Genomic DNA, 24,170 nt, shown 5'->3' with positions numbered 1-24,170 from the left:
CGGCACCGCCTTCCGGCACCGCCGCGACCCGGACGCGGAAACCCGGCGCCGCCGTCACCCTCTGGCAGGGGTGCCGGGAGGACATCCGGGCAGGTGGGGCCCCCCTTGTCCGTCTCTCGGTTCCTTGCCTCACCTGCAGCCGCTCCCTCGGCGCGCCGAGTGCGGCTGAGGACCGGGCAGGGCCCGGCCCGGCTCCCGCACCTAGCTGTGGGACAGCGCTCGCGCCGCCGCCCTTCACTGGGGAGCCGTCTCTGCCAGCCTGCCCGGCCCGGCCCAGCCAGTGCAGGGAGAGCGGCAGCTCGGAGGAGGCACCAGCTCCCTCCCGAAGTCTCTGTGAAGAGATAAGGGAGCAGGGTTGTTGTTGGGTTGGAGTTTTGAGAGGAGGGAGGCTTCAAGCCGTTTCCTTACGTGATTTGGCGAAGGCGAGAGGTGGGGGACATGTGGTGGCACCGCTGGCTGGCCACCTGGCTGGCCTGGGCCTGCGGGGCCGGGGCCGGGCACCCACCCCCGCTGTGTGCTTCCCGCGGGCTCTGCCCGGCTCCTTTCGGCCCCAACGCCTCACAGCCTGAGCCGGGGCACTGCCGGCGGCAGCGGGGGGCGGCTGACCTCTGCGCCTGGCCCCTCTCCTCGGAGAGCCTCCTAGGTACGCCCCGCCACCTGGATGTTTTCGCTTGGTCGGCTGCACCAGCCGCTAAAGCAGTAACTGAGCAAAGGCCTTATATACAGTCAAAAACTTGATGCTTTTAGAGTTAAACTAGATTTGCCATAAGGAGGTGGGGGGTTCTTCTCTTTTTATATTAGCAATTTATAACACAGAGACATGTGTGTCCCAATTATGTGTTAGTGCAGAATTGATAACCTGACATGTGATTTGAAGTACACGAGGCGGCATAGCTCTCGGGCATGCAGAATTGCCTGTAATAATAAAGCTAATTTATACGATAACATTGCAGAAATCATTTCTTCAGGTCATACAATTACTTGAGAGCATTAAGAAATAATAATCAGTGATAAATCTTGTGGCAGCTGGCTATAACAGGATTTGTCATTAGAGGTATTGAGAAACATGGCTAACAGCAAGTCTCCAGAGATGCTAACTAACTTACAGTTCTTACAAACAGTGGCTTTGAGGTGCTGAGACTTTAACACCAAATTGTAAGATTGTTGAAAAAAAGCTCAGTAAAGATGTTAAAACACATAGTATTAGTCCACTGCTCTAAAACAATATTTGTCCTCTGTTACCATGGGTCACAGGACAGAGTAGGTCTGAAGGAAGAGCAGAGCACATCTTTGAGTACACATGCTGCAGCAGGAACTGTATCTTCTGACCCTTTTGTTCGCTGTTTACGTTACTCAGAGAAGACTTCAAGCTGGTTTCTTATATTACTTGGTGATCATGACTGTACCACAGCTATGGGTGCACAGTGACTTTTATCTGTTGCATTACATTGTTCACTGAACATTTCTGTCTCATGCAAATGTCTTTTAGAGTTGCATATAATTACGTGAAATATAAAACTGCCCTGAGTCAGGTCTAATCGCAAAACTATCATGCCCACCAGTTTTTTTCAACTGCACAATTCAGTCCTTTTCCACAATCCCAGACAGAATAAACCCCTGAATTTATCAGGGTTTTTTCATGCAGGCTTAATATACGCTGTGGTAAAGAGTTGGGTTTTACATGTTTCTGAAGTATTTTGATTTAAGAGGAAAGGTATTAAGAATAATATGACTTTTTTTTTAATACTTCTTGTCTGTTTTGTGTTTACAGATCCTTTTCCAATTGATGTGATCCAGGAAAATTATGTCCGTAATGTGAGAAACTGCATTTTTTCAGTTGTCCATCCTACACCTTTTAAATCTAGAGTTCGTCTTGTAGCTGTTTCAAAGGTTGGCTATTATTTTTTTGTTCTTCTCTAATTAGTAGAAATTATTAATGTGTGTACTAAAATATATTTTAATATTCTTATGCTAGCTTCTTATCAATATATGCTTTAAAAAATTGAACATTTAAAACATAAGACGTCCTTTAATACTGAAGTCTTTAGAGAAAACACATCCATTGCCACTGAAACTTTGATCGTGTTCAAGTACCATCTGTATTTTTTTTTCTGCAGGAAGTTCTTGAAAATATTTTGGATCTTGATATATCTGTCAAAGGAACATCTGATTTTCTTCAGTTCGTCAGTGGTGGGAAAGTGATATTTGGGTCTGTCCCATTGGCCCATAGGTATGGGGGTCATCAGGTAACTATGGCACTTGTTCTTCCAGGTGGAATTACATAGGACTTTTCATGTGAGTTATACCTTGATAATATCTGTAAGTGTATGACCATATGAGCCTGTGAGTATATGAACACTTAAGAACACTTTGATGGTGAATTTGTTTGTAAATGAAGATGGAAGAGAGCTATGATATTCTTTCATGGTACCATGTCTTTCTCTGCTTCTGTTTATGCCAGAAGCAAATTATCTTTTTAACTTCTGTTAGCTGCAGAGTCTGCTTAGCACCCCTGCAGCCTGACAAGCTCTGATTCATGATAGATGTTATCAGCTCAGAGTGAAGAAGGATGGAGCCTCACTGCAATACCACAATTGCTGAGAGTTAAGTTGCATTGAAATGAATAAGCTTTTTCATGGAACAGAATGGTAGAATTTGATTTGTAATTTCCAATTTAAAAAAATAATTACAAGCTGTGTCAGTTTAAAAGCTCATTATACAAAAGAGGCAGGGCTGTAGCTGCACATCATAGCTGCAAGGTAGAGTTAAAAATAGGGATTACTGGTGTTATTCCTTTTCTGTGGTTTTTTGATTCATCATTGGTATGAGTGTGGAAATGCAGCTTTAGGGATCAATGTGGTAATGACTACCTGAGAAAATGTGTCATTAGGTTGTGTAGCTCACAGAGAGCCTACATGTGAAATATACTGTTGCAAGTATGACTGCTACAAATCATAGAAGAAAATAACTTGGATCTTAATTTTTGCCAGTTTGGTAGCTGGGCAGGTCAGCTGGGTGATGGAAGAGCCCACTTGCTCGGAGTATATACAAACAGGTGTGACTTTTTTTAAGTGATTATTTCAACTCTATATTCTATTTAGCTGATCCATGCATAGCCCAAGGTGTACTTTTAGAAATGCTAATGGTATTTTTGCAGGCACGGTGAGAGGTGGGAACTACAGTTAAAGGGGTCAGGAAAGACTCCATACTCCAGGTGAGTTGTAGTTAATCTAGGTACACTAAACCTGGATGTTTTCCTTTTGAAATTTGATTTGATTTGATAACCTATTTCTTATTTCTCTCTTCTCCATAGGAATGGTGATGGAAGGGCTGTGCTTCGCTCTTCTGTGCGAGAATTTTTGTGTAGCGAAGCCATGCATTATCTCGGAATTCCTACAAGCAGAGCCGCTAGGTATTTTCCTTTTCTTTTCCACAGCATCCTAATTTACAGTTAATTTTGTGACTGAGTTTCATGGAGCATCAGTAAAGCAGGAGAGTTAGTTTCCCAGAGGACAGATCTTTTCATACGTATGCGATCAGAACAAAATACATCCCTCTGGTTTCAAAGATTTTTGGATAAAACTTTGCAGTAATAATGAGCTCCAGCAATTAATCCATTCACTTTTGTCTTTTGTATGCTTTCAAGTACTACTTTGTTTAAATAAGATATTTTGTATTATCTGTGTCTTCTGGTCCACAGCTGGTGTTCACTTGTATGACTGTCTTAACTGAATTACTTTAATTTGAACTCTGGTTCATTTTGTAAGGAAAGTGTAAAGTGGAACGTTGACTGAGTGATTATATCTGACACTAAATCCCCTCTCCAGCTTTTATGATACTGCAATCAAGGCTTTCTTCCTTTTATTAATTTTAATTAATATTAAATTTTATTAATTAAAATTGTTCTGTCCTTTGTTGCCCACCAAAAGGTTTGCAACAAAAGCAGGACTAGATTCATACTCTGCAAATAATAAAACCTTCAATATATGTGGGTGATCAATGAATCTATTCATATATTTTACATGGTTAATAAATGAGTCTTTTATTACATTAAAGTTAAGCATTTGGATGAGTTTTTCTAGAATCAGGCCAAGTAGAAAAATGTTGAAAGTGGCTATTTCTGTATTGTCATAGTCACCTAGTTTCAATTTTTAAGATTGGTAAGAAAAATTGTCAGTCAGATAAATAGATGCTAGCATTGGAGGTAATACTGAATATAGATAGCTGCTCTCAGTTCCTTGTTTCTGCAAATACCTCTTGACCAGAGAGGGAGATTTCATAAAAAATAATAATAATAAAGAAAAAAATTAGTTGTGTTTGAACCGAAGACGACTAACACATTCACTCATTTTGGATGATTTTCTCAGAATGAAGTAACCTGAATTTTTCAGATCATCTTGTTTAAAATGTCAAGTTAATTCTGTGTTCCAAATAGTCTCATGTCGGTACTCTGGTATTTCAAGCTTTAAGGAAAATAATTGTTCTGTGGCAAAGGCCTGTAGTCAGCTGCCACATGGCTTGGTGTCTGTATTTGCAAAGCGTCTGCAAGTCTCTTTGGAATTAATTCCAACACATTCGCTCTGCTGAAGTGCAGTGTTTGTAAATGACATTTTTGATGGTTTACTCACTGACTTCACCTTGGGACCCTTTGCTGTTGGCTGTTAATGCAGAACTTTAAATCTGTCTGAATATCAGCAGGAAAGCATCTGGCAAGGTTATAGCCTTTCTTTGCTGTCGTCTCAACAAATTGTTCAGTGCAAAACCAATATGAAATTACTCCTTAACTGTGCAGAAATTCTGTCAAGTACACAGTGTGCTTTAGTTCTCTGCTGGCAAATTGGTTAAATGCCTGGCTCTCTTAACTGCTGTACAAGCTCTCCAGACTGTTTGCAAGACTTCATTTGGAAAAAAACCCAGCTGATATCCATATTCTTCTCAATGGGGAGCTGTTGCACTGAGGCTGGTGGGATGCACTTACAGAGGTCTTGTCAAGTCTTGGCGTAAGTGTGTGGGAAAGGCTTATCCCAGAACACCCAGCAGGTTGGTTTGCTCTATTAATTTCAATTACTGTGTTCCCAATGGGGTGTTACATTTTACGACTGTACTGCCAGATAAAGAACACTTCTTCATATGGTACCATTTTAGTCACCTACTGGGACTGCCAGTTAGCTGCGTTATGCATTGGGTCAAAAAATCGAGCCAATATGCATAGTGGCCCTTGCATAGGGCTTGGTGTTCAGGCAAAACAGTAAGCAGAGCACTTGGGAGTGTAAAGTCCAGCCCTTAAGCTAGAGCCAGGGGTAGGGAAGGATCTAATCTGTTCATCCTTCTGTAAATGCTGTTCCAGCTTCTCTGATGTAAGAGCAATTTCAGCGCTCCATTTCCTGTGGTTGAGTGTATACATCTCCTGCGGCCTTCTCACACGTAATGGTACTTACCAACTGCAGGGACCATTTTAAAAGTATTTTTATAGTGGGATTGTATTTATCTTCATGTGGCTGCTCCACTATCTGGCCAGCTCTTAAGCATTGCCCATCCATTAACTTGTATTAGTAACTAACCAAATGATGCCCCCATGGATTTTTTTTTGTCAGTAATAAGATTAGTGCTGGTATTCTTCAGGAATTTTTGCAGAGAGCCTGCTAAGACTTACAGGGCCAAAAAGAAACAGCTTGTTTGGCAGAGGTCTCTTGAAAACAGTAAAATTTAATAGCATTCTGACTCATCTCCCTCAGTGCTCTGATATGCACACTGTTTTGTTAGTGTCTGGTTCGTTCCCTGGTTTTTGCATGTTTTTGTTTGTCTCAAAGGATTAAGTTTTTCTTCTTCCATCTCATTTAGGTCATTACTTTTTGCACCCACACCTAAAACCATACCAACCACATATAATTGTTTCCAAAAGAGTCTCTTTTTGAAAAAAAAAATTCCTAAGGTTGCTTGTATATCAGTACAGCTCCAGTAACAGGAGCAGATAGATTTTCTGACACAATTTTCCCTCCTACTGGAACAATTCACTGCCTGTTCTTTGCAGTTAGAAGAGAACATTCAGTTTGGATAGCTACTAGATAACCTTCAAAAGTACTGAATATAATAACAATACAGTTTTGAAGCCACAGTTACTGTTGCAAGCAACTGCAGAGTGTAAGAACACAGACAAATCACACTTCTCATTATTTTTTGGTACATGTTGATGTGTATACCGCACATTTTTGGTCCAACTAAAGTATTTCTATAATTTTGATGCTAAAGTATGTAAAACCAGAACTCCTGAAATTTAAAACCTGGGAGCTGCTTTAATTCTGTGACCCTTCAGTCATATTTATGAATGGAATATTAGGTTTACCTCTTTGCCTTTTCTGAGTATCGCCAGGGAAAGTTTTGTTCTGTCTTCTGTGTAATCTTAAACTGCATAATAGCTACCTATCAGGAAGCAAAGAGAAAGACCCCTGAACAAGAAGTTCTCTGTGCCAGTGGAGGGGAACACCACCTCTTTCAGCAGAGGCCACCAAGCATTACCTCTGCTGGATTGCCAGTGTAATCTCAGTTGCTTTGGAGAGAAAACTTCATACACGTTAACCTGAGGGGTATATGATGCCCTTGCATAGTTTGTGAAGGTGGATTTAATTTTTTTTCCTGATATAATAGAAAATACAGTGAAATGACATATATTATTTTGTAAAATGAATGTAATTTGTGAAACATTTCGAAGCGAGCAAAGTTGATCCAAGTAGTCAATCTCATTAGTTGGATAAACATGAACATTTATAGGATGGGCAGAATTTCAAGGCAAATGGAAGGAAGAGATTGTTTTTAAAAATCCAAGTACAAGTAGCAGTGAAGAAGAAAGGGATAATTATAATGTGTCATCAAAATTACGCCTTTTTTGTGTATTGGTACCATTTGAAGAATTCCTGATTACTAAGGGTCACAGATCTGTCCCTGAAGTTCCTGAGACAACTTTGGCTCACATAAAGGGCAACCTCCACCTAATGCAACAGTTAGGGTTCCGATTTCCCTGTGATCCTCAGGGAAATTGTGACTTATTTGATGTTATGATCACACTAATTGATTGCCAAGGTTCCAAATGAATGCAGTGCTTTTTGAATGCAACCCCCTCCCCAAGAACAGTGTGAATAATGGAAATTGGACAGCATTGTATAATACAAAAATAAATGCAAAAATAAATGCAGTTAACGAAGCTTGGCAAGCCTCAGCTTACTGTTTGCCTGTGTCATTTGTTATGCCAGCATAAAGACCTTTCTTTATATGAAAGAAATAAAGTTATATCAAATATGACCTGATCTTCATTGTAAATTATTTTTTCCTGAGATAGCTTCTTAATGTTCATTTCTTATCTGTTACAGCTTAGTAGTGAGTGATGATGATGTGTGGAGAGACCAGTTTTACAATGGAAATATTAAGAAGGAAAGAGGTAATGAACACATTTCAAAATAATAGATTAAAGCACTGTAACTTAATTGTCCGTTGCAAAAATGAATTTGAATATGTCCTATATGTGTAATAAAAAGTACTAAATAGGCTTAGTTTCAATTAAGATGTAAAACCTCTCCTGAGAAAACCAGTCTGGAATATATCTTGTTAAAGAAATGAGGCCCTATGAACAGGTCTCCTGTGATCGTGGTGCATGTGTTGTAGGGATGCCATTTTTATTTTCACTTGCCATTACAAAAGTGATACTGAAAACTAGGGAAATCTTCCATTGTTCTGATAGCAGTGCTAGGACAGTGGGAATGTACTGTGGCTGTGCCATTGCTATGTCACCTACAACTGCTCTGAATAGAATGGGGTGGCACAGCATGGGGAAAAAATCTATTTATGTTGGATTTGACTTTGTTACTGGCATCTCTGGAGTAACTCTGGTATTAATGCAGTACTGGAATTTTGCCTGTGTTTGCTGGTATAGCAAATGAAGCTTTATCATTAAAAGTATCTGTGGTAAACATACTCATCTGTTATGCATTGATCATGCTTGCAAAAAATACTAGTTTAACTATGCATATATAAATTCTGCATCTGTAGAAACAACACATGACAGCTTTTAGTATGGAACTATTGTTTTTTGCTGGTACTCTGTTTACATTTAAACATGTGTGTCTGTGTTTAAGGTGCAGTAGTGCTACGTGTTGCCAAATCATGGTTTCGTATAGGATCCTTGGAAATCTTAGCTCATTCTGGGGAACTGGACTTACAAAGGTTTGAATTTAATCTTCATAGTAACTATATTAGTTTTCTTACCAACCCAAGATGTTAGAATGCACATATACAGTTGGAATTTAGACAAATGCTTTAAAAATGAAGGTTGCATAATTTAGAAAGACAAAGTGCTTTTTTTTGTGTGTGTGCCAAGCAATTAGCATGAAAAATTGGAAGGGCTACTGTAAATATTTAAAAGTTGGTCCTTTCTACTCAGGAGCAATAGAAATTGTGCTGGGGTGCTTAAAAATGAGCAAGAGCTCATACCATCACTTTTACATTGCAGTAACTGATAATTCAACTCCACAGAATCATAGAACCATTAGGGCTGAAAGGGACCTCGAAGATCATCAAGTTCCACACAGGCAGGGACACCTCTTACTAGATCAGACTGCTCAAGACCCCACCCAACCTGGCAATTTGACTTCCCCCATCACTCTATGTTGTTTTTTTGGTTTGTTTTTTTTTTTTAAATCTCACAGCAGATTTTAGTTGTAAAACTGAAAGTCTGAATTAAGGAACCAAATTTAAGCTTTGTTTTGGTTTTTTTGGGGGGTTTTTTTTTTTGGTTGAAGTATTTGCAACCTATTGGATTTAAGGAGGAGGTAAAGATCACTTTGTACTCATGCAAAATAGACTACTCCTCCTTGGCTGTTTTGGAGGGGGCCTCAGAAAGAGTGGCCAAAAGAAGGCCAAGGCTAGCATGACTATGATACCTTCTCAGAGAAGGTCCTCCTGAAAGAGGGTGTCTTGGAGCAACCAGCTAAAATTCAGAGGCAGTATGTTGGACACACTTGTGAAGCTCAGAGTGCTAGTTACTCTAGAAAATCATCACAGTTTGAGTGGAGTTCAGTGGTTTGTTCCAACAACCTGATTAGAAGGTAAAATCTTGTGTGCGCAGCCGCACAGCCCTTGCCCAGGTCCAACCTTTGCCCAGGTCCACCCTTGCCCAGGCTGCCAACCCCTGTAAGCTGGTGCTTACAGCTCCCTGTGCCAGTGGCCCTAGCTGGCTCTGACCACAGAAGGGTCCTACAGTGAGCTCCTAAACATACTAAATGCCAGCCACTCTACTTTAAAGCTTTAGATCTGCAAAGATATGCATCTGTCAGGCACCACAGTTTTTAATGCACGTATATGAATTTCTCAAGCCTGTAGGAATATGTGCTACTGTTCTGGGCAAGGGTAAGTCACCCTACTTCGTAGGAATTCAGCCATAAATTTTCTTTGTGAGAATTCTGATGTAGAATTATTCCTTGTAATCATATGTTTCATTTTTTTCTGGATAAAGAAACATATTTTTTTTCCTAAAAAATCTATATTACTGCATGTGAAACCAGATCCTGGTGTGCTCTTGAAGTTTAACATGTGGGAATATTGATTGGAACCTTAGCTTTTATCTCTAAGCATTTGAAAGGGCTTAACCCAAGGCTCACTGGAAAAAATAGATTGAGCTTTCTAATAAGTGTTTGCAGCAAGCTGTAAATCAGCATTTAGCTGTTTGAAAATGAGAATTTTGAATGTTCAGTTCTAAAAGTACCAGTTCTGTTTAATGAGTTCTGCGTCTCCTATTACAGAAGATTGCTAGACTTTATCATCCAGGAACATTTTCCATCAATAGCGATGAATGATTCAAATAGATATCTGGTAAGTCTTTTTTAAAAGTAAATTTGGTTTTCCACTAATGTGTGAACAAAAATTATACAAAGCTTTTCAAACTTTCAAGTTTTAAAAGGTTTTAAAATTTGAAATAAGCTTCCAGGTTTAATAGTGAAAGCTTGTTAATTCTTCTCACCAAAAACCTCCTCCTTGAAGTTTTTTTTAAAATCAAATACGAACATTCTTCACCACTTTTCATTTTGGAAATGTTCATGGGGAAGCTTCCATTTTCTGTTACTTTATTGTTCTCTTACTGCTCAGATTTTAAGTGAGCAGTGGACATGAAATGATGAATTAAGCTTTTTCTAGTGGAAATGTAATTTATACTACTAGTAATACACTAGTATAGTGTATTTATTTCTTTTTTTGACTTTTTATTTTCTTTTAGAACATCTGTATGTACTTATTCAACTATAGTCTTTGCTGGATAAGGTTGTTGTGCAGTCACATCATTTAGAATATAAATGGAAAACTCCTGACAGACAGATATACGCATTTAAAAATAGAATGTATGATGTATTTCTGAAGTGAATCAAATGTTCATGTTATTTATTGTATTCCATATTCCTGATTCAGAGGACTTGAAGTAAAAGATGTATGTGATTTTAGGAGTTTTTCTCTACGGTGGTGTCAGAGACTGCAGACCTGATGGCACTGTGGATGTCTGTGGGGTTTGCACATGGTAAGCTGCTGTAGATGGCACTGACTTTACAAGAGTGACTCTTTTTAGTCACACACTTAACGATGGCTTTTATTTGTCACTTTGTTCTTTAGTTCTCATTTCTCCATCTACCACAGTATCTGTGATGCATTCTAATGCAAGGTTTTTTCATGACAGCTTTAGGAACTTTTGGTGAGAGTTTCTGGTCTTTCAAAGCTGACTGTATCTGACAGGAGCAAGAAGTCGTAGAATTCTCCTAATAGCCTGATGTACAAAGATCATATATTCATGTCATACTTAAGTTCAATTACTCTGAATTTGATGCATCCATACATAAACCTGGCCTTTTGTAGCGTTTAGGACACAGTGCTGTCCTCTTTTGTTTCACATTTATATTATGAAAAATAAAATAGTCTTGCTAATACAGCACCAAGTCAACTTGCAAGGGGTGACCAATTCGCAAGATGCTGTTTCGGTCTGTGCAGCACTGAAAGGGAAAGGAAACAGTGCCACCTAGGTATAGAAACCAGCTGCAAGATAATGTAGCAAACAGTTACTCATCTTCGTACTTAAAACACGTCAGATCAAGAGGAAGAGGGACAAGTTTATTTTCCAGAGTCTGATTTCTGGAAGGTAATTGCTCCATAGTTCTCTAGATTCAATGTATCTATTTCATGGGATTTTTTCAGGAGACTACAAGGTTCAGGTAAAAATTTTAACTTTTGTTTCTCCTTGTTAAATTGTAGGTGTGTGCAATACAGATAACTTCAGTTTATTATCTGTAACAATAGATTATGGTCCATTTGGATTTATGGACTCCTACAACCCAAGTGAGTATAACACCTGTTTTTAATTCTTTTTTTTTTTTTTTTTTACTTAAACTAAATTACTTATATTCATTTATGTAGTTTCTATAACATTATTAATAGGAAAATAACATGCATGTGCATTTTTTTTGAGTTTTAGAAGAAACAATTTTGTCAGTGTGCAGTTTTATGATACACTATACAGGTTGCACTTCCAGTACTAAAAGTCTTATTAATGAAATGTTACTATTAAACCCATTTTCATGAGAATGTTTCCAGTTGAACTTCATCAATTGAATAGATGCTACAACAGAAACCTAGAACACTAAAAACTGCATGTATTACAATAACATTACAGGCATCGTGCTCTAGCTTTGTAATCACAGCAACTAATACATATAATGGAAGAAATCAAACCTACCCAGTCATTGCAACCTTTCTTGGAAAGCATGAGCTCAGTCAATCTGCGACTGACAGGTAGAGGTCCACTATGTGGGTATTATTAGATTATTGTTTAGAGGTTGCATCTGAGTAAGCTTCAAAACCAGGTTACTTGCTAGCTGGTTTTGTGAGTCTCCTGCTTCAAACTAAGGAAATGCCACGAGAATAAATACTATATCATTTCTATTGTATTGATAAAAAAGGTTTTTTCTGGTTTTAGTTTTTTCTCTATATGGTGGGTTGACCACAGTCTGCAAATTAAGGACCCACCAGTCACTTGTTTACATGTTGTCTTTCATCCATGTGTCCCATCCCCTGCTGCAGGCTGGGGGAGAGAATTGGCATAGCAAAGATAAGCAGCAGCTCATGGTTTGAGATAATGACAGGTGAATAAGTGAAGGGAAGAAAAAGGGGTAGGGGCAAATTGCAAAGGCAATTGCTTCCCACCTCCCACCATCGGACTGATGCCAACTTGTGACATGTGGGAACTGGTGTGTGAAGGATGTATTTCTTAGATTTGCAAGTGATAGATCTTGAGGAAATTCACTGTAGGATTTTAAATATTTAGTAACTTTAGGGCTTTTATTAGTTTGCTATGTAAGTATAAAAATCAATGCACTTCAATATCTTAACATTTGTTGTTTATTGTAATTATGCTACTGTGGAAAAGTAATGTTTTGTTTGAAACAGATTTTGTTCCAAACACATCTGATGATGAAGGGAGGTATAAAATAGGAAACCAGGCAAATGTTGGGCTGTTTAATCTCAGCAAGCTGTTACAAGCTCTAAAACCTTTATTGGATCCCAGACAAAAGCAGCTGTAAGTAATCCTTAAAATATCTTAATGCTTAAAAGAACTAGTATGATGGGAGACCCTCTAATCACCATATGCATAGAAAAAAAAGTGATTAGCTTTTAAATATTTTTTTCTAAATGGAAATTGATTCTGAATTAATTACTGGCTAGAATAAGATTGGAGGGAGGGAAGAAAGATTTCTATTGTCATAATTAATTGTGTGGTCCATTCTCTGTTTGCTAAGGTAAGGCCTTTGCCTCTAGTTCTCTAAGTACATCTAGCTTGTTCTTTAGGATACTTACCTATGAAGACCATGCATCCTCCTGAAGTTATGAGGTACTATTTTAATATCCTGTCATAAGGATTCCTAATAGCAATCTTCTTTTGTGCAGTTTAAACTCATGACTTCTCAGTCAATATGAAAATGAAAACCATTGTATTTTAGTTCTTTGCAACAGCTATTTATGTGTTTGAGGCCTGTTAAAATGTTTCTCCTCAGTCTTATTCCCACTACAGATCCCACTTGTTTCAGAATATGATGTTTGTGAGGTATCAGACAGAAGTCTTCATTATTTAGTGTACAGCAGGATTGTGCTCACAGTAGTATTTTAGTTCCACAGAATTTGATGTTTCTTTTTTTTTTTTGCAGAGCTTCCCAGATTTTGGGGGGGTATGGTGAGCGCTATCACATGCGGTACGCAGTTCCAGCACTCAAACCTTTCAGCCACAGTGCTATAAATTCTATTACATAATGAGTTCCTTACTTTGTTACTATTTTCAGTCTCACAGAACTATTCAAAATAAAATTGGGTCTACTTGGGGAGAATGAGGATGACAACTATTTGATTGCTTTCCTCCTAAAAGTGAGTTTGCTTTGCTGATTTTGTTGGTAAGCATCCAAAATGATACATCCCATACTTGAAAAGCACTGATAGAAGTATCTTTTTTCACTAGCTTATGGAAGAGACGAAGGCAGATTTTACAATGACGTTTCGACAGCTCAGTGAGATCACTGCAGACCAGTTAAAGGAGCTCCATATCCCTGAGGTATTAATACAAGCACCCGATTTTAGGAATACTTAATATAAAATGAGTAATAGAGTTGGACATAACCCTGGTATAACAGGGATGTCTCAAGCCATGATTTGTCTGGCAAACGTGTCATTGTGGCATTACTAAGGGACAGGGAGACTAATAAATATGTGTCACGCTACCACCCCATGTTAAGTCTGTCTGGTAATGAAGGATACAGTAATGAAGAGTGATGATGAAAGATATGTTAATGAAGAGTGCTGAAGTCAGATTTTCAGCCTCTGGTACAGGTCCTGTGTGAGTAGTCATAAATATTTATACACAAGTGAGAATGTGATTTCCTTCACATTTAATATGGGACTGTTAGGAAGCACTTTTCTCCACCTTCTCTCCCCTCCCCTCTTTTTTTTTTTTTTCCTTTTCTTTTCTTTCTTTATTTCTTTTGTTTTTGTTTTGTTTAAGAAAACCTTCTGGTAGTATTTCATAAGACACAAGTGAAGTTGGACAGGGCTCATAAGGAAAGCTTCAACCTTGGGTAAACCAAACTATTCCTAATGTGGGTTTACCAAGTGGCCTAAACCTCTGCTCTCAGGCCCATCAGCTTGTCTTGATGAAATCCCATCTTGTCATAAACTCATGCTAAAATCTCAGCCCAGAGTGGCCTCTGCCCTGCCTTGGGCACAAGTTTGGTTCTAAATTTAGTTTAAAGCATAAGAATACATTTTGTTACTGTGTCCTGCTCACCCTGCTATTCTGTCCTGTGTTGTTGCAAACACAGCCTAAACATTCTTCAGGACTGAGTATAGCCATATAAGAGACAAGAATATCCTTATCTGGATATAGTGCAATCTTTAGAAGTGGATCTATAGCTGAAATGCCTGAACTGGAGTGAGGCGCTCGGCTAGTAAAAACTGGATAAAAAGCAGAGGGAAAGTTCTGAAAAGCAAGCCTCTCAGTACCTGATCTGGAAAAAAAAATAGGAAACCTTTTTGCAAGAGCCAAATTTTTTTTCTTTGCCCCCCCTCCTCCAATACAGTGCCTTCTCCACGTAAGGTGTGTTGTTCACTTTGCTTGGGAAACTTCATTGCCGTTCCCCTACGCCTGACTTACTTCTGTTTGGCTTTGAATCTCATTTAAAATGAGAGCAGATGGACTTCTAAGGTGGTATTAGGGAGCAGAATGGCTGTATGTAAAGCACAGAATGAAAATGAGGAGATACTGCTTTTTTTCTAGTTGTGTCCTAGATAATTAAGTGATTTTGGCCAAGTTATCTGTTTTTCCTTGTTTTCTTCTGTTAAGCACAAAGTCTAACCAACATTTTCTATGGGCTTGAAGCCAGTAATAGTTAAAAAGTTAAGATTTTCTAGTGATAAGCAATAAAAATACCAAGTGTTGTAGCTTTGGGATTGATCATTTATACAGAGGGGGGTGGTAAGAGGATGGGTGTGTTTGTAAGAGAATATATTCCTGGCTTAGAACACAAGGGATTTTTCCATTTCTTGGTGGCCTACAATAGTGCACTAGGACGAATGGAAGCCACGCTCATGCGGTACGGAGCTGCTCTCAGGCTACTGCTGCAGTGGCTTTTATGGCAACTCCATCTCCCCTTGTCTGAAGGTGCAGGCTGAAAAGCTAATGATTGTGGTGGAGTTGTGACCCTGCTACTGGTAATTTCCAGCCTTCACTTGGAGGTCAACAGCAGTTGACTTTGGTTGGTTGATTGGTTGGTTGGTTGGGATTTTTAATCCATACAATGAAATGATTTAGCCCACAGGGTCTGAGTTCCAAAACTGATGTGGTAAAACAGGTATAATTGTATGGTGGTAAAAAGTTTTGGGTTCTTCTTCAAGAAATTGGTTTCAACTTGCTGTTTTTTCACACTAGTACTTTATCAGTAGCAAACTAAGTTCTCATATTGTTTTGGAGATCACTTGTGTGGGGTTTTTTTGTCTGCATACCAAAATTGATCTAAAATGCTAGAATCCTTTGGAAACACTGCTGGAGTTCTTACATTTAGTATTAACTGGAAATTCCTCATAAAGCAGCCAAACCTGGCACATCTTTGAACAAAAGAACAAATGCTTGTCTCCCACACTCACCTGTTACCCACCTGCCTGACCCTCAGCTCTTAGTCACTTCTGTAATTTTAACTCATTTTTATATCTAAATGTGGTTTTCATTATATTTTTGCTCCCATTCATTTTAAAAACCTCTACAGATGTCATCCAAACTTTTTGTTCTTGCTTTTAGTTTCCCTTACTTAAGTATTGCCCCTCCCCACCCTTCCCCCCCCCCACCCCCCTTGTATATCTGCTGTTTACCTCCTTTTATCTGTGTCCATTTCTTTCTAATCTGTTCTTTCTCTGAAGTTCATTTTCTGTCTGTGAGCTTTGGCTACTTTCTCTCAACTGAGCAATAGGAAGCAGCTGTTCGTTCAGTGCAGTCAGCCAGGGAAGGCAAGGTTGTGATTGCTGTCCAACACTGATGGCAGTAACCTCAAGCTCTGGTTTCTTTCTGTTTGCCCTTTCCAAGTTCTGTCTCTTCTCACTTCTTCTCTTACTGCCTCTATTCTTCTCAGTCTTCTCCTGTCCCTGTAGCCCTTTTTCTCTACAATGTATCTTTCTTTGTCAATGTATTTTACTTCCACAGTTTAGGAAAATAAAGAAGTCTCTACAAATACATCTGATCCATGTACAAAACTCAGAGCAGAGTAAAACTTGTACTTATGTAGCCTAAAAAATAAAACAATAAGCAATGGAAAAATAGGTGTGAAGTACTGAGGTGTTTAGGTAGAATTTGCCATATCAGAGGTGGATTAATATGGATGTATGGTGCCAGCAAAAAGAAATAACTTACATACAGAGGAAAAGATACTAGTAGAAATTTTTGGGAGAAAATCCCTTGAAGGATCATCATATGTTTCCCTCTTAAATCTTTTTAATATTTATTTGCTTCCTTTGGGTTTTGCTTAACAGGAACAAAATTCTGATTACCCCCCATGAACTGTTGCTTTCTGTTTAGGAGTTCTGGGCACTCCAGGATCTGGGCAAACATCAGTTATTTTCAGAATGGGTTGCTATGTACCTCTTGAGATTAAATTGGTAAGTTTGATGTAGTTTCAAATGTAGCAATGACCCCAGATGTGTTTTCACCAGAAGCAGGTGACTTGAATCTGCAGTGATTTTCCATAATATTTAGTGGGTGTGGTAAACTGGCCCAAACACGGCTTCATACGCCTTTTTTGTCTCTATGATTCTAGACTGTGCTAAATTCCATAATAATTACTATTGTAGTTCTAGTCTGACACACAAGTACCTAAAACTTATATAGAAGGATTGATCTGTATTTTTTGTCCTTCATTGAGCAACTGATTAGATTGCTTTGGTTGATAATTTTGGTTAAAATACCAGTCCTACAGATTCAGATGAAGAATCACAAACAGGCTTTGCAATACACAGGAACAAATAGTGTTTCATTACTGGTAATATGTGTATTTTTTACTATGTAATAATACTGCTTTAAGATGATGGGGGTGGAAGCTGAACAGCTGTGACTACACAGACTGTGTTTGGAAACCCCTGGTGTTGCATAGGTGGGGACACCCGTGCTAGAACTTCCTACCAATTCTTTTGTCTTAAATCAATACAGAATGTAACATGTCTTGCTTAGCCATCTATGGGCTGCACAGCTGCTTGATCGTAGTGAAAATAAGTGTGGATCAGATACTCCGAAACTTTAGTCAGTAAATGCAATTCTGAAGGAAAAAAATCAGCATAAGATACAAAACCTACAGGAAATTGTGCAGCTTTTTCCAAGTCCAAGTGTTCTTAGAGATCCACTCCTGCTTCCAATGAACACAAAAGCAGAACACAATGATTTTAATGCAAGTAAAATATTTCTAAAAAAAAATAAACATAACCTTCATTAGCTAAAGCACTTTCTTTTTTCTTCTTTTGGTTTGTTTTTTATGAATAGTAACAAGAGTGATTCGGACACCCAGAGGAGAACAAGAATGACAAGTGAGTAAAACAATCCATAGTAACCATATGCTTGGAGATGGCAGCTATCTATTTACGTAGGTTCTTTTTCCTTTTGAGGAGAACTAAAATGTACTGGTTTTCTGAAGAGGAGGAATTCTCATTACACTGCTGCAAGTCTTGTAACACTGTGCATTCACTGTGCCTATCTCTGGTTTCAGCCACCCTTGCGATTAGACTCTTGCCGTGAGTGTATGGCTACACCTGCAAATATATATGTACACTTTACATAAGCTAAGTAATAAGTTCCTGGGCTACAATGAGACTTGTTTCCTCCACTTCCCTTCCTTAAAAATATTATTAAAATTCTTAATTTAATTGTGTTTATGAAGAAGGCAACCCCTTTCTTTTGTGAATACAGTCAGGTTGTATCAGTTGACTGAGGCCTGAGAGCGTGAGATCTGTGAAATGCCTTGCAACTACTAGTCCAAGGGGCTCTTCTCTAGATTCTGCTGGTTGGGAATGACAGAGCACATGTCTGTTCATATTTTGGGTGACTGAAATCAAAAGTGATGAAGACCTCATGGAGAAGGCTTCCTATCAGGATACACAAGGCTGATCTGACCTGTATCACACTGTATGTGAATATAGACATTGAAGCAATCCACCTCAGCTGTCCAGCTGTGATTGATTCCATATTAATCCTCCTTTATGCTTCTTTATTTTTCTCTATTTTTTGTTTACCTTTACCTTTTTATATTTATTTTTATCTTAATTTTTTTACCCCCTTTATTAACAGTTTCCATTTGGTGGCTCAGCAGAGACCAGGCCTCCAGCTTGTTCAATGCTTTAGTGGTTGTGGACCTGAGTCATTTTTTTTCCCTTTTGATTTCTTTAAGACCTTAAGAATTATTGGCCCATATGAACATGGTTGTCTGTATCTGGTTGTGTTTTAAGTGGGACTTCACCTTAGTGTTCTGAAATGAATGTGCTCTGCCTGCTCCCCGAGTTGTAACTTCACTGCAACGTAGGGTGCTCCCTGTAAGGGCCCCTAGAATTTTACTTTATTGCAAGAGATGCCTTTCCTCTTCTGTATCTGCTTTTCCTGAGTGCAAGCAACATCTTTGCCTTGATCTGTACTTCCTTCCTTTAGCAGTCTGTAAATAAGCCATTGCATTGCTCAGAAGAACGTTATTCTTCTCTGGTGATGAGCTTTGATAACACCAGGAAAGGTTCTGATAGGCAGCCTGTAGTACAACTGGCTCAGTGGACTAAGGTTTGTCTGGGTGTTAAATATGTCCAAATCCTTTCTACATGTTATATACAATTCAGGTTTCTGATAAGCACACACTTTCTTTTTTTTCTGCACCTGGAGAAAAGAAAATTCTGCCTTGTGAGAGAACTGTCTAGTCATGGAAGTCAAAGGCAGGTACTTTGATTTTCTAAGTTACTCTAAATTCAGAATGGTAGAGGTGCTGCATTGTGGTGTCGGGCACAGCAGAAACAGTGGATATGAAATTCTGAGAACTACTCAGATCTGCAGTGAGCTGGCTTAAATTTGTGAAATTTGCCTATACAAGGCAATGAGCATCTGAAAGCGTCTGGCCAAGAGGAAATGAAGGAAATAGAGGACCTGATAAAATTCTGCAGTGGTATTACAAGGTTCATTGTGACACTGCTTTGCAGGGTGTTTTATTCTCGTTTCTAATGGAGATGGCTCTGCTCTTTTGTTAGCTATTGATTGGCTGCTTTCTTCAAAACCTTTAATTGATTTAATAGGGAAATGGCAGGAGGCAGTGCTGGCTTTCAGTAATAAGATAGTAATAACTACATAGGGCACCGTTTGTCATCACATGGGCCTTCAAGTTTGCATCCACATTTCCTAAGCAAGGCTATTTCTGTTTCTAAGAACAATTCTTATAATTTTATGAATTAGCAAGTTAATACGAAAACAGTTACTGAGAAGAAAGGTTTGGTTTACTATTTGTATTTTGGTATTTCTGCAGAGCTGTAGAAATTTTTAATAGGCTGCCAATGTTAATTCATTACTGTTTTATTTAAAGTTTATTTTTTCTTTTAAAATCAATAAATCTGGTTACATTTTTGCTGGCTGCTCCATATTGCAGTATGACTGAAGTTTCTTACAGACTTTTGCTGTTGCTCTCTTTTACATCTACACATTTAAATAGATCCTTTAGATTGCCCTTGTGGTCTATTTACAATTTTTTGGGGCTGTTTAAGTATTTGCTTGTAACAGCTGTCCCTTCTCAGTACAACTTGCAGCAGAAACCCGTCTCACCTCAGTCAACTGTACGTTTTTATCCAGCATTTCATGTCAAAGACAAAACTGTTGCACATCTCTATCTAGATTCCTACAAGATAAGTTTTGTCTTTAGTATGGACTGACCTTGAGTATATGCCATTAACACCTTATTATTCATCACCTTTCCCTCATGATTAGTAAGTGTAGAAAATATCTCACTTATCGAAGTGCATTACCTTGAAGCATTTGAAGTTGATCACTTATTCATTATCTTTATGTTTTCATTCTTTCTTTACTTTCTAGGTACTAGTAGCACTTTATCTTGTACTGTCTAAGTGTTGATCAAAAAGTTTTGACAGTCCAAGTCCCAAATCAAATCTATAATTGTATTTCTTCACAAAAGTGCAAAAAATTAATTGTAGACCAGATCATAAAATGCTCATAAGGGCACAAGATTTCTTCTGCTTTTTCCCTTTCTTATCTGGCTTGTCTTACTCTTTCATAATTATCTTGTCACTTGTGTTAATTACGGATATTTTTAACACCACTGTGAAACTTGTCAATTTGCAATTGTTAAGAATATATTTCTGGGACAAATATTCTTCTGCTAACTGGAGTCGTGATTTTAATGTGAATTATCATTTTTTGTATGAGTCAGAGATTAACTTCTCCACCTTTTAAATATTCTTCTTATATTGTTATCACACTTTGCTATTGAAAACCCATTTACTGGATTAAATCATAGACTTGGCCAGAGCAAATGGCTTTGCCGAGTGGGAAGGCACTATTACTTTAGCAGCCAGGGCAGGGTGTTGCTATCACTCTGTAGAGGTTATCCGGGTTCCAAATTGCTACTTGTATTTATTGGCTTTTGTTTGACCTGTGTAAGCACACAAAGCACAGTGGTGATGTGAAAAAGAAGTGCCTGGGTGCCCTCCTTTGCCTTTGTTCTCATGCAAGTTGCCACCTGGACATGGTGCCGGAATGTTGTTCCATTACCTGGGCAGCTTTTGTAAAGGACGAAGTGGCAGTGCCACCTGAGGTGTTTCTGGTTTCAGCCCATGTTCTGGTTTTGGAAGAGGGCCCCACCCTCTCTCTCCTGGCAGGAACAGGAGTCAGACTTCAGCACCTAGAGCAGAGGGAGTTGCTGTTGGTGTCCTTCACTTAACTGAATAACAAAAGACCCTTTGGGTAATGCTGCTGTGTGTAAAATCTTGCAGTTTAAAATGGCTGTCATTCAGTTCCAAAGAATGTAGTTGGTTTGTCATACATAAACTATTGGTACCAGCGCTGTTCCAGTGTAGCTTCAGTAAATTCTAGTCTGGGAGCAGGTTAACTGGTGCTTTTTGGAAGCAGCGCTTATTGGAGAAGTCTGTTCGCTGCGTTAGGCACTAATTCTGCATCAGGACCCATTAAATACAAATACAGTCCTGTGAATGTCTGGCCACAAAACCTTAGGAGGGGCCAGTCACCGCTCTTCAGAGAGACATCAAGTGTCTGGGGAGTCAGCTGGGATAAACAAGTTACGTTTGCAAGCAGGCAAAGCAGTACAAGGAGATGCAAGATCAGAGTGAACTGGGACATGCAACAATATTGAGATTGATGGTTTTATCTAAAATACTGTTTCTGATTACCCTCCTCCTAATAAATTTAATATTTGTAAATAAGATTATAGCAAATTTATTAGAGGAATTGAGTAGAGGGAAATTGGGGTGCTGATTTTGATGAATACCCTGCTTTCCCTGATAGCCTCTCTCAAATATGTTGTAAAGGTATATACAAGAATATTTTATAAAACCACATGATTTTTTTTAAAAAAAATAAATATATAAAATGTGAGGCTTGAACTAACATGTATTAATATAAAAGCTACTGGGACATCAGTGATGAGAGAAGGAACAGGTGAAGTTTGTGGTATGTCCATGAATCACAGACTTTTGGTTTCAAGTCCATGGGCGATAATGCCCCTGGTATCACTGATTGATCTCTTCAGGTAATAATCAGTTACTGAATTTGGGAAAATATGCAGACAAGTGGCAAATTAAGACTTACAATGCAAGCTTGAAATGTGTGTTACAATTAATCTGTAACATTGTTTGATCATTAAAGGGAAAACTTTAGGAAGCAGAATCCTAGGCTTTAATTGCAGAGCAAAAAGAAGAGTTGTGTTGACATTATCTACTAGAAAATTGGTAATGGAAGCCACGTGTGCTTAGAGAATTGTCCCCAGCACACCCTCTGACAGACCTCCTTTTGTAAGTTGTTAGTTGCTGTCCTGTAAGATACAGCCAGGGTTACTAACTCATCAGTTGTGTGTCCAACATCCCTACAATCTCCTTACCGCTAATTAGAAGCAATCAGTCAGGACCATGCCAGAGCAGCAGTGCAGCTGCCATGGGTGTTTCCAGGAAGATACAGCAGACAGTTGTGGAAAAAACTGGGGACACCACCCCCGTCCCCCCGCAGGAAATTCAAAGGAACACCAAAGTTGAAAAAGTAGTTCCTAAAAAATACAGCTGCAATCCAATATTGAAGGCATTTATGACCAAACCTGGCATATGATATAGAAGAAGGACTATCTAAGTATATATATTTTAATGAATGTCTCAATAATTCCTTTGTAGATTAAATAATATGAATATTTATCATGTCCAACGTTGAAACGCACTTTCCAACAGGAAGCCTAGGCTCATAAAATTAATTAATTCCCTTTCCTCTTTATGCATTTTTTCCTTGATCTGCAAATTAAACCTTGAAGATTTCAGTGATGTGTTCCAGTGACTGTGCTTTGCTTTAGTTGAATATGTCTAACTAAATTTAACACGATTTACTTTTGGTTTCAGCTGTTAATCCTAGATACATACTGAGGAATTGGATGGCAGAATCAGCAGTGCAAAAAGCTAATTTGAATGATTTCTCAGAGGTAAAATTGCTTCCTTATTTCTTGACACATTTATTAATAATTGGCATCATTGTTAACGGAGTTGTGTTTACCCTATGACCACCATTGTAATATCCAACACCACTTACTATTAAAATATTATCAAAACTATTAATAGTATTGATTATAACATGAATAGTAGCAACTGTATTAATAGTTGTAGTAATAATAGTAAGCAACTCGTGGATAGTTTTTGGAGCTGGGAAGATGCATAATATGTGAAGTGGCAGAGACTCTTGTTTACAGGAAAACATTCCTTATGAAAACATTCCCATTTGAATTGCTTTCAGGTTCATCTCCTGCAGCAGATTTTACAACATCCCTTCCAGAAACAGCAGGCTGCAGAGAAGGCAGGCTACTCGCTGCGCCCCCCAGCTTGGGCCAAGGACCTTAGAGTAAGCTGCTCCTCCTGAGAGAAATCTGAGCAAGCCAGAAAACAATCCAGGATGAAGGTCAGGCCTTCAAATAGGAATGATGGATCAAGCCACAGGAGCTTCTCTGCCTTCGACATGGTGGACTGGACGAGCTTCTCTGCTAGGCAAGGCAAGGTCTTCCCAAAGTTTATATAAAGATTAAAGAAATGGACCACTATGTCTGGTTGCATCAGCAAATTACATTGGTGTTTCTAACTCTGCCCTTCAGATTCAGCTGTGCATAATTTGAGTCTCAATATTTAAGTTCTGCCAAACGGTCACCACTCACCCTCTCAGAACTCTTAATGGCTGGGAGATGTAAAATCCCTGCAAGCTGGGTTGAACCATACAGTATTCTGATCAACGTTCTCCTTGCTGTTACACGCTGTTCAGGTGTAATTGCATTCTGAAGACATAAATGTTCCCAAGTCCTTTCCAGAGTTGGAACAGAGGATCATCTTACACTTAGCCTTGGCCACCTTTTCTCTTAGTGACTTTGTTTTGTCCCATTAAACTGCCAACAAAAACGTAAAGGAGATTCAGTTACCCATTGAGCAAAGATGTCTGTCTTGGAGTGACTTGCCCAAAACCAAGTTTTGGTGTCTTTGCCAGAGTCGGGTGCCCATTGAGCACGCTCACTGCTCTTTTAAAGTGTATCACTTTTGATAGTAGTACAAAGATGGTTGGTGCATGCATCCAGTGCTTTGAGAAACTTGAGAAACTGTTTGGACATGACAAAGGACTGTCTTGGAAGTATCTATCTCACTCCATATACCTTTTGTATCCAGCCACCTGATGCCGTAAGGGACTAACAAGGATCTTGCAGGGAAAGTATTGCCAATTCAGCTGAAGCTGTTATGCAGAAGTCCTCTGAGTAACAGAGACAGACTAGCCTTTGAGTCCTGGGTCGTTACTTATCCTTGTCTGACGCTCCAGTTCCACATCACAAAACTTCGGGTATAATTAAGCT

General features: G+C 38.8%; 1 protein-coding gene across 1 annotated transcript; it reads left to right on the top strand.

Moving 5' to 3' along the window:
• Window positions 1-438: 438 nt before the first annotated feature.
• Window positions 439-23,743, top strand: LOC311188869 (protein adenylyltransferase SelO-like; the record flags this gene model as incomplete). The annotated part of the gene is made up of 19 exons (XM_084260418.1): window positions 439-643; window positions 1,772-1,890; window positions 2,118-2,246; window positions 2,991-3,055; window positions 3,158-3,214; window positions 3,314-3,412; window positions 7,365-7,432; window positions 8,127-8,214; window positions 9,789-9,858; window positions 10,480-10,552; window positions 11,278-11,361; window positions 12,469-12,598; window positions 13,224-13,268; window positions 13,356-13,437; window positions 13,529-13,621; window positions 16,628-16,707; window positions 17,582-17,625; window positions 22,690-22,769; window positions 23,078-23,743. The coding sequence occupies 19 exons, from the start codon at window positions 439-441 to the stop codon at window positions 23,198-23,200; spliced, it is 1,734 nt and encodes a 577-aa protein (XP_084116544.1). The 3' UTR covers window positions 23,201-23,743.
• Between the last annotated feature and the right edge of the window lie 427 nt (window positions 23,744-24,170).

The sequence above is a fragment of the Gallinula chloropus genome, assembly GCF_964237585.1.
Source record: "Gallinula chloropus genome assembly, chromosome: 2".
Lineage (NCBI taxonomy): Eukaryota > Metazoa > Chordata > Aves > Gruiformes > Rallidae > Gallinula > Gallinula chloropus.
Note: the sequence above shows the minus strand (reverse complement) of the source record. Positions and strands in the feature narration are given on the sequence as shown.